Source organism: Cervus elaphus, chromosome 23, assembly GCF_910594005.1.
Source record: "Cervus elaphus chromosome 23, mCerEla1.1, whole genome shotgun sequence".
Taxonomy (NCBI): Eukaryota; Metazoa; Chordata; class Mammalia; order Artiodactyla; family Cervidae; genus Cervus; species Cervus elaphus.
Genome location: NC_057837.1, coordinates 43,315,795 through 43,326,554, shown reverse-complemented (window position 1 = coordinate 43,326,554; position 10,760 = coordinate 43,315,795). Strand labels below are relative to the sequence as shown.

At 39.9% G+C, this 10,760-nt stretch overlaps 1 protein-coding gene across 2 annotated transcripts in view; it reads right to left on the bottom strand.

Moving 5' to 3' along the window:
• Positions 1-10,760, bottom strand: part of LOC122681814 (prostaglandin F synthase 1-like) — a 53,915-nt gene that overhangs the window by 36,925 nt on the left and 6,230 nt on the right. The window contains exons 8-9 of one of the 2 annotated variants that reach the window (XM_043884278.1): positions 7,523-7,605; positions 5,256-5,449 (exon numbers count right to left, since the gene is read on the bottom strand). In XM_043884278.1, coding sequence (XP_043740213.1) covers positions 5,407-5,449; positions 7,523-7,605 — 126 coding nt within the window. In that variant the 3' untranslated portion in view covers positions 5,256-5,406. Of the gene's footprint in view, positions 1-5,255; positions 5,450-7,522; positions 7,606-10,760 lie in introns of those variants that run through there. The other variant, XM_043884279.1, reaches the window with a different exon arrangement.

The window sequence follows — 10,760 nt, the reverse complement described above, 5'->3', positions numbered from 1 at the left end:
CTCCTTTTCTTAATCATTCCCAGCATCAGGGTCTATTCCAATGAGTTGCCTCTTTTGGTCAGATGACCAAAGTATTGGAGCTTCAGCTTCAGCATTAGTCCTTCCAATGAATATTCAGAGTCTATTTCCTTTAGGATTGACTAGTTTGATCCCCTTGTTGTCCAAGGAACTCTCAAGAGCCTTCTCTGGCACCACAGTTTGAAAACATCAATTCTTCAGCACTCAGCCTTCTTTATGGTTCAACTCTCACATCTGTACATGACTACTGGAAAAACCAGAGCTTCGACTATATAGAACTTTGTCAGAAAAATGATATCTCTCCTTTTTAATATGCTGCCTAGGTTTGTCATAATTTTTCTTCCAAGGGGCTTTTAATTTTATGGCTAAGGTCAGCGTCCACAGTGATTTTGGAGCCCAAGAAAATAAAATCTGTCACTGCTTCCATTGTTTCCCCATCTATTTGCCATGAAGTGATGGGACCAAATGCCATGATCTTAGTTTTTTGAATGTTGAGCTTCAAGTTGGCTTTTTCACTCTCCTTTTTCACCCTCATCAAAAGGCTCTTTAGTTCCTCTTCCCTTTCTGCCATAAGGGTGACATCATCTGCATACATGAGGTTATTAATATTTCTCCCCGAATCTTGTTTCCAGCTTGTGATTCATCCAGCTTGGCATTTTGTGTGATATACTCTGCATGTAATATACATAAGCATGGTGACAATATACAGCCTTGATGTGTCTCTTTCCCAATTTTGAGCCACTCTGTCATTCCATATCCAATTCTAACTGTTGCTTCTTGGCCTGCATACAGGTTTCTCATGAGGGAGGTAAGGTGGTCTGGTATTGCCAACTCTTTAAGATGTATCCACAATTTTTTGTGATCCAAAATGTCAAAGGTGTGAGCCTAGTCAATAAAGCAGAAGTAGATGTTTTTCAGAAATTCTTTTGTGTTTTCTGTAATCCAATGGATGTTGGCAATTTGATCTCTGGTTCCTCTGCCTTTTCAAAATCCATCTTGTATATCTGCTATTGAAGCTTAACTCGAAGGATTTTGAGCTTTACCTTGCTAGCATGTGAGACGAGCACAATTATGTGGTAGTTTGAACATTATTTGACACTGCCTTTCTTTGGGATTGGAAAGAAAACTGACCTTTTCCGCTGCTGAGTTTTCAAAACTAGCTGCCATATTGAATGAAACACTGTAACAACATCATCTTTTAGCATGTGAAATAACTTAGCTGGAAATCCTTCACCTCCAATAGCTTTGATCATAGTAATGCTTCCTAAGGCCCACTTGACTTCACACTCCAGGGTGTCTGGCTCTAGGTGAGTGAACATACTGACCTGGTTATCCAGGTCATTAACATCTTTTTTGTATAGTTCTTCTGTGTATTCTTGCCACTTTTTCTTAATCTCCTCTGCTTATGTTAGGTCCTTACAGTTTCTGTCCTTTCTGTGGTCATCTTCACATGAAATGTCCCCTTGGTATTTCTAATTTTCTTGAAGAGATCTCTAGTCTTTCTCATTCTGTAGTTTTAATCTGTCTCTTTCCATTGTTCACTTATGAAGGGGTTCTTATCTCTCTTTGCTGTTCTTCAGAACTCTGCATTCAGTTACATATAATTTCCCTTTCTCTTTTGCCTTTCACTCTTCTTCTTTTCTCAGGTATTTGTAAGGCCTCCTCAGACAACCATTTTGTCTTCTTGCCTTTCTTTTTCTTGGGGATGGTTTCAGTCACTGCCTACTGTACAATATTATGAACCTCCATCCACAGTTCTTCAGGCACTGAGTCAGATCTAATCTCTTGAATCTATTTGTCACTTTCATTGTATAATCATAAGGGATTTGATTTAGGTCATGCCTGAATGGCCTAGTAATTTTCCCTACTACAGGGAAGAACCACAGTCCCACTCATTAGCAGAAAATTGGATAAAAGATCTACTGAACATGGCCCTGCCCGCGAGAGCAAGACTCAGTTTCCCCCACAGCCAGTCCCTCCCATCAGGTAACTTGCACAAGCCTCTTATCCTCATCCATCACAAGGCAGACAGAATGAGCAAGAATTTCAATCCAATGGCCTCCAAAATGAAAATCACAATCACAGAAAAGTAACCAAAATGATCACATGGATCACATCCTTGTGTAACTCATGAAACTATGAGTCATGCCATACATGGCCCCCAAGATGGATGAGTCATGGTGGAGAGTTCCAACAACAATTGGCTCACTAGAGAAGGGAATAGCAAACCACTTAGAATTCTTGCTTTGAGAACCCCATGAACAGTATGAAAAAGCAAAAAAGATACGACCATAAGAGATGACTCCAACAGGACAGTAGGTGTCCAATATGCTACTAGGGAAGAGTGGAGAAATACAACCTGAAAGAATGATGAGGCTGAGCCAAAGCAGAAATGACACCTAGTTCTGGATGTGTCTGGTGGTGAAAGTAAATCTGATGCTTTAAAGAACAGTATTGCATAGGAACCTGAACATTAGGCCCATGAATCTAGGTAAATTGGATTTGGTCAAACAGAAGATAGCAAGAGTGAATGCGGATTTTTTAGGAATCAGTGAACTAAAATAGATGGGAATGGGTGAATTTAATTCAGATGATGATTATATCAACTACTGTGGGGAAGTATCCCATAGAAGAAATGAAGTAACCCTCATAGTCAACAAAAGAGACCAAAATGCAGTACTTAGGTGCAATCTCAAAGTGACAGAAGGTACTTGGTCCATTTCCAAGGTAAATCATTCAATATCACAATAATCTAAGACTATGCCCCAACCACAAATGCAGGAGAAGCTGAATTTGGATGTTCTATGAGGACCTCCAAGACCTTCTAGATCTAACACCAAAAAAAGATAGCCTTTTCATCATAGGGGACCGGAATGCACAAGTAGGAAGTCAAGAGCTACCTGGAGTAACAGGCAAGTTTGGCCTTGAGATACAAATGAAGCAGGGCAAAGGATAACAGAGTGTTACCAAGAGAACACTCTGGTCTTAGCAAACACACTCTTTCAACAACCCAAGACCTGTTCTCTAAGAGTTGGATAAAGCAACAAAATGGATTTCCCCTACAAACTCCAGAAAAGACCACAAGCCTGCTGGGACTTTTATTTTAGACCTCAGAACTGTATTTTGAATTTCTGACCTCCAGATATGCAAATGAATACCTTGGTGTTGCTTCAAAGTACAAAGTTTTTGGTCATTTGTTATAGCAGCAGCATTAACTAAGACATTTATGGTTCATGTCAGCCCCACCTCCATCTGCTGCATCATGAGTTTTATTCTCTGCTGGAATGTTCCTCTGACCTCAGAGGCAGGTGGTCGTCTCCCCAAACACGGGAACTTCATCCTTGATTCCACTTTCTTCCTTAGTGGCTGACCGATTCTGTGGTCCTCATTACAGCAAAGTCTTTGAAAACTGTGTATACTCTGTTCTACATTGGTCTCTTCACATCATTTCTTGAACCAACTTTACTCAGGGTTTGCCTTCACTACTCTTTCAAAGCTGCACTTGATCCTGCCAAGGTTAACTGCCGAATCCAGTGATCCATTTTCAATCTTCTCTTACTTGACCCATTGAAAGCACTGGACTCTTTTCTCCTGCAAACACTTACTTCACATGCCTTCTAAGAACAGTCCCTCCTACCTCACTCGCTGATCCTTTTCAGCCTCTTTTGCTGGTTCCTTCAGTTTTGGGGGGGTTTTTTTGTTTTGTTTTTTTGTTTTGGGGTTTTTTTTTTTTTTTTGGTTGTTGTTGTTGTTGTTTTTAAGCATTTTCTTAATGCTTATTTCTCATGAAGCTTGACTTCCCTGTCCACACCACTCACTGCATAATGTAATATCTCTGACTGGTTAGTTTCATGGCTTTAAGAGGCTATATTTGACAAATTTCAGATATGAATATTTTGTCTAAACCTTTTCTCTAATTTACTTGCATGTCCAACTCTATGCACACATCTTTACTTGGATATGTAAAGGCATTTGAAAGATATGTATCTATAACTGAACTCATGATCTTCCCACAAAATGAGATTCCCTGAATTTTCTCCATCTGAGAAAATGGTATCTGCATTTCCTGTCACTTAAACACAAACACCTGGAGTCAACTTTGATTCCCCTTTACCTTTCACCATATGTCCAACATTTTAGCAGTCTAATTAATGCTGCCCCTAAAATAAGCTCCTATTCCAATACCTCTGGCCATCTTTACTGATCCTTCTGTGGTTCCAGCCAACATCACCTCTCATCTAAATTCCTGTAGAGTCCTAATAAAGGGCTCTTTTTCCTCTTTTTCTTCTAAACATAACAACCAGAGTGATTTTTTTGAAAACAAGTCAGCTCATGTAACTACTGTGCCCAAAACCAAAATATCATTCTCCACTTCTCTCAGAGTAAAGACCTCTCAAAAACCTACATGACACAGACCCCATTGCCCCACTGGCTCTTCAGCTTGTTGTCAATTCCTGTCTTCTTCCCTTACTAAACTCCACCCACATCAGCCAATTGCTTGCCCTCAAATGTTACATGAACACTCTTCCTTCCTGGACTTAAAGTTTTCTGTTCCAGAGAAATGCAAGGAGCCACTGTCTCTATGTTTCAAGGCTGTTTCTTGTACAAATGAAAAGTTGTGTGGGATGAAGGGTAGTTGGTGTCTCTGCCTAACAGATGGACAGAAATGTGAGAGATTGTGCAGGATTTTCTCAACAGGCACTTACCCATTTCTAACATCTCCTGATGACATTCACTGTACCATCCTCCACTAGACTATAAACTCAAGGATTTCTCATTTAGTTAACATTTATTGATAAAACGATGTCTTACTAAAGAATGTTCAATAATGTTTTGCTGAATGAATGAGTGAATGACAACCAGTGAATGAATGGCAAAATATATAAGTATTTATCGAAATGTTAATCATGGCCAGACAATTAAGAAATTAAAAAAATTAATCAGATGTGCTGCTTTACAGAGAGCAAAATATAATACTGGATTTTTTAAATCATATTTTAGCTTACCAAGATGATTATGCTAAGTTGAAAAGTATACAACCTGTAGATTGAAGATTATTTGTCTTTGTAAATAATCATGCACACAAATTTGTATAGGATTCTATAAGGAAAATGTACCAAAGTATTATATAATGGTGAATCACAGCTTATCTTTATTTTCTATCATGTCTCTTTTACTTTCCAAATTTCCTGTATTTTTTTTAATTATCAGAAAAAAAGAACATTCTTACTTTGAAGTTTTAATTGTTTCATAAACTTTATTTTTTCACAAGGAAAGGCATTTTCAAAAGTTCAGACACTTCATTCAAGCACCTTCACCACTTACAAAAATCCTCTTCACAGCCCCAGAAGCAAGAAATTCTTGAAAAACCACAGTGAGATCCGAGAGTCAATATTCTTCAAGAAATGGATATTCAGGGTGACTGACACCACTGAAAGAGAAGGAGGATTCATTTATTAATTTTTTCATGTTGTCATAGACAGCATTACTCTGTGAGTGCAGTCAGGATGGGCTAAAATTCAAAATGTACAAACACATCCCTCCTTCTCCCCCAACAAACACACATCAAGTGTCTGCTCCATGTGCACATGTCACCTGCACATCCAGTCCCAACATTCACATGTAATTGTCACTCCATGGTGACAGGTAGTTTGACTCAGGTTACAGTTTTAAGAGTGCCCAAGACCTGGGGCTAACTCTGGAGATCATTTCAGCCCCTTCATGGAACTTCTGTCCCTAGATGATGAGAAGGATCATAGCTAGCGAACAAATTAGCTGCTCTTTTTTTGCACATCCATGGATAAGCAGATACTGAGCACCCCCAAAAATACAGACTGTCTCCATTAAGGAAATTCTAATCTATTGAAGAGATACCACAGTCACCTGAATAATCATACAGCACAAATTGGCATTGATATGTCCTTAATTTATGATGTGTTAAAACATTGGTTACTCAGTAATTAGTATAACTACGGTTTTCTTTTTCTCCATGTTTCTACTTTTCTTTCTAAACTTGTCCTTTTCAATTCAATTCATTAAAGAGTGCATTCTGAGCAATTCCATGTGCCAGGAGCTGTGCTGTTGACCTGAGCCCACAAAGAAGAATAAGTCTAGGCATTCACAGCCTAATGAAGGAGAAGATAGAATTATACTTGAAAGTCTTTAAGGACAGAAAAGTAAGTTTCCACCTTTTTTTTTATTTATAATGTATTTTATCAGAATTGTGATATAGTTTTATAAACAAAAGGGAGAGTTTTAAGATCTTTCCCTTCAAACAAAATCTTCGCTGTACCAATAATTTGCATTCCCTCCTCTCTAAACTCTCTTCCAAATTTCTCTTCTGTCTCTTCAATCCTGACATTCTCCTGCAGTAATGAGGCAGCTGGAATTCTGTGTTAGTGACTAAGTCAAAGTCAAGCAGATGGGGGCTCCCCAGGGGATGGACTTCTGCTGGACAAAGGCTAAACTGCAGTGTCTTGACTCAAGAAACCAGAGAGACCCAAATGATCTTACCTGAGTGTGTCCTGTTAAGGACACAGCAGTCTCTCACTGGAGGGTCAGTATAGCTCATGATCTACTGGTAATTCAGCTTTGTGAGATAACAAGGATGAGGACATGGGAATTGTAATAGGGAAAAAAGATCAATGAAGAGATTAATTGGAAAGAAATTGATTGTGTCTTGGAGAAGAAATGCCCCTAAGGGAGAAAATTCACCAGACCCTTAGGAGACGGGGTGGAAGCAGACCCATGTGATTTCTCAAAACTGTTGCAGGTTGGCCTTTGTGGGACCTTCCTCCATAAAAAAGTATCAACAAGATGTTTTATCATTGTGTTAGGAATAACGTGAATGGGGGCTTCCCAGGTGGTCTGTGTAAAGGATCCACCTGCCAAGTAGGAGACATGGGTTCAGTGATTGCAAGATAACTTGGAGAAGAAAATGGCAACTCACTCCAGTATTCCTGCCTGGGAAATCCCATGGACCCTGGAGCCTAGCAGGCTACAGTCTGTAGGTCCCAAGAGTTGGACACAACTAAGCAACTAAACAAGAACAACAAAACATGAATGTAATCCAGAAAGGATTCATTATTTTACAGTTTTTAATATAACCATTTTATCCTGATGTAAAAAGAATTAAACGTGTTTGCAGGTCCCTGTAAGAATAGTGGGCTGCTGGCACTGTGCCCTGTGTTTACTGGGTCCCTCGGCCCTGAGAGGAGGTGCACCAGGCACAGGGATTAGGGCACAAAGTAGTGAAATCACCACGATGTCAACTCTGAGGATTTTACTGAAGGGCTGTCCGAGGTCCCAATCATTTCTGTTGGTCAGAGACAGAGACCAGGAGAAAACCTCTGGTTTGAGGTCTGCAGAAGACTCTGGTTGGCTCCTATGCTGGAATCAGGACTGTCTTCCTAGACTCAAGCTTTTAAAAAGCTTAGTTTCCCTACTGATCTGCCTGCTACAGGAAAAAAAAACCATGTGTGTGAAACATCTGCAAATCACTTACAGTAGAAATTCGTAATATCTTATATTTCTATTGATGCCATCAATTGCTTTCATGTCTTCTGGAGTCAGTTCAAAGTCAAACACCTGGAAGGAAAGAAGAATCATATTCACCTCTCTGCCAAGAAGACAGCCTCCCCCTGGGGACTGGAGGACTTTCCAGCTGCATGGGGACAAGAAGAGGGGACAGGGAAGACGTGTCTGTCCTCTGCTTCCAGGTGAACAAGCCTGGGACTCTCTGCTGAGTTCTCACCTCTCCTTCCCACACCTCCTTTTCTATCTGCCTCACAAACATTACAGTGCATCAGTCCCTTATCTTTCTAAGTGAATCACTTCAGACTGAAAAGAAATGTACTCTTTTGTCTTTGGACTTTCTTGCCTCAATACCTGCACCTGAACAAACATTAGACTGCTTCACGCTCCCCAACACACCCTAAGTGTGACAGCATTGCACTGAAGCCATGTGGGGAGGAGTCTTCCTTGCAAAAGCCTATCCAAGAATCTGATGTCAAACTTACTCTTTATCTATGAATAAATCTAAAAGAAACTTTATGTAAATGCCTTTGTAGATAAAGTTATGAAAAGTTTAAACATTAAAGAACACCTAATATATTAAAAATTCACATCGTAATCATGAAATGGATAGCTCAGTTTATAAAGAAATTTGTTTTCTCTGAAGTGATCTAGTGTTTCAATGCAACATGAATCAAAGACTGACATACATATTCTCCTGTAGAAGTCAGTAAAGTGATACCAAATTTTAAATAAAAGAGCCTCCAACCAATAAAAATAAATGGAAAAAAAAAAAAGAACCAATAAAAAGTAGCCAAGACATTCTTCAGTTCAGTTCAGTTCAGTTCAGTAGCTCAGTTGTGTCCGACTCTTTGCAACCTCATGAAGCACAGCATGCCAGGCCTCCCTGTCCATCACCAACTCCCGGAGTCCACCCAAATCCATGTCGAGTCAGTGATGCCATCCAACCATCTCATCCTCTGTCGTCCCCTTCTCCTCCTGCCCTCAGTCTTTTTCAGCATCAGGGTCTTTTCTAATGAGTCAGCCCTTCACATCAGGTGGCCAAAGTATTAGAGCTTCGGCTTCAACATCAGTCCTTCCAATGAATATTCAAGGTTGATTTCCTTTAGGATAGATTGATTTGGTATCCTTGCTGTCTTAGATTTCCACTTAGTAAATAAATATATATGTAACCATTTTCATATTATATTGGAAAACCAATTCTAGGTGTATTGCAAGGCCAAATTTGAATGGAAACACAGAAACAAGTTTTTCGGGGACCATACACTTGACCTTGACTTAGATGGATCTTTAACATTGGACAGTGAATGTTGCCAGAATTGATGAGTCAGTTCTGAGTCTAGAAATGAAGAGTATTATTTTTTCCATTCACTGACTATGGATCATAGTACTGTGCTGAGGTGATAACCAGGTTAGTTGACCACAGTCTATCCAAATATATATGTAAAACTACATGAAGAAGCTTGCAGGTTCCTCTGACAAGAGTCATATCCACCTGCTAAAGCAGAGCTGCTGAGCTGCTCTGCACAGAGCTGCAAATGCATGAGCGAAACCAGCTTAGAGGACAGCAGCTGAGCTGAGTTCAGGCTGATTGTCAAAACACAGAATCAAGAGACACAGAAATGATCTCTGCATTAAATCCTGAAAGTGGGGAGAGTTTCTTGTATAGCTGTGACTAAGGGTACAATAATGGTCTCCCACAAATAAATCAAAAGAGAAACAACCTAGCTAAAGTATACAAAGTCTTGAAAAGGAGCTTCACAAAGAGAAACTCAAGAAGGTTAAATGTATATAGATGAAACCCTATAATATTCAGGGAAACACAAAATAAAACCATGATGGCTTGGGGGTTAAAGATTGCTGCCATAGTATTTGTGCCCCCAAACTTCCAAATAGGAAAAGGAGTACATCAAGGCTGTATATTGTCACCCTGCTATTTAACTTACATGCAGAGTACATCATGAGAAATGCTGGGCTGGAAGAAGCACAAGCTGTAATCAAGATTGCCGGGAGAAATTTCAATAACCTCAGATATGCAGATGACATCACTCTTGTGGCAGAAAGTGAAAAAGAACTAATGAGCCTCTTGGTGAAAGAGGAGAGTGAAACAGTTGACTTAAAACTCAACATTCAGAAAGCTAAGATCGTGGCATCTGGTCCCATCACTTCATGGCAAATAGATGGGGAAACAGTGGAAACAGTGGCTGACTTTATTTTGGGGGCTCCAAAATCACTGCAGATGGTGACTGCAGCCATGAAATTAAAAGATGCTTACTCCTTGGAAGGAGTTGTGACCAACCTAGACAGCATATTAAAAAGCAGAGACATTACTTTGTCAACAGAAGTCTGTATAGTCAAGGCTATGGTTTTTTCAGTAGTCATGTATGGATGTGAGAGTTAGACTATAAAGAAAGCTGAGTGCCAAAGAATTGATCCTTTTGAACTGTGGTGTTGGAGAAGACTCTTGAGAGTCCCTTGGACTGCAAGGAGATAAAACCAGTCCATCCTAAAGGAGATCAGTTCTGGGTGTTCATTGGAAGGACTGATGTTGAAGCTGAAACTCCAATACTTTGGCCACCCAAAGTCAGCGAAGAGCTGACTCATTTGAAAAGACCCTGATGCTGGGAAAGATTGAGGGCAGGAGGAGAAGGGGACAACAGAGGATGAGGTGGTTGGATGGCATCACCGACTCAATGGACATGAGTTTGGGTAAACTCTGGGAGTTGGTGATGGACAGGGAGGCATGGCGTGCTGTGGTTCATGGGGTCACAAAGAGTTAAACATAACTAAGCGACTGAAATGAACTGAACTGAACTGAACTTTACATGTTGATGGTGTTAGAAATGGAGCCTTTGATAGGTCATGATAGTGGAGCTCTCACGAATGAGATTTTAAAATAGCATATTCATATAAGAGACTTGGGAGAGCTATGTTGCCCCCTCCATGACATTAAGATGCAAAGAGAAGCCTGTGACCTAGACGAGGGCCCTCAACTGACCACACAGGAACCCTGACTCAGATCTCCAGCTTCAAAACTGTGAGAAATAAATTTCAATTTTTCTCAGGCACTCAATCTGTGATATTTTGTTAGAGCAGTTCAAATGGTCTAAAAAAAATCACATAATGCAATTTCATCAACTGAGAACAAAGAAAATAAGATGTCATTTGCACGAGATGACAGAATAAATGGCTGACATAACTCTGAAACT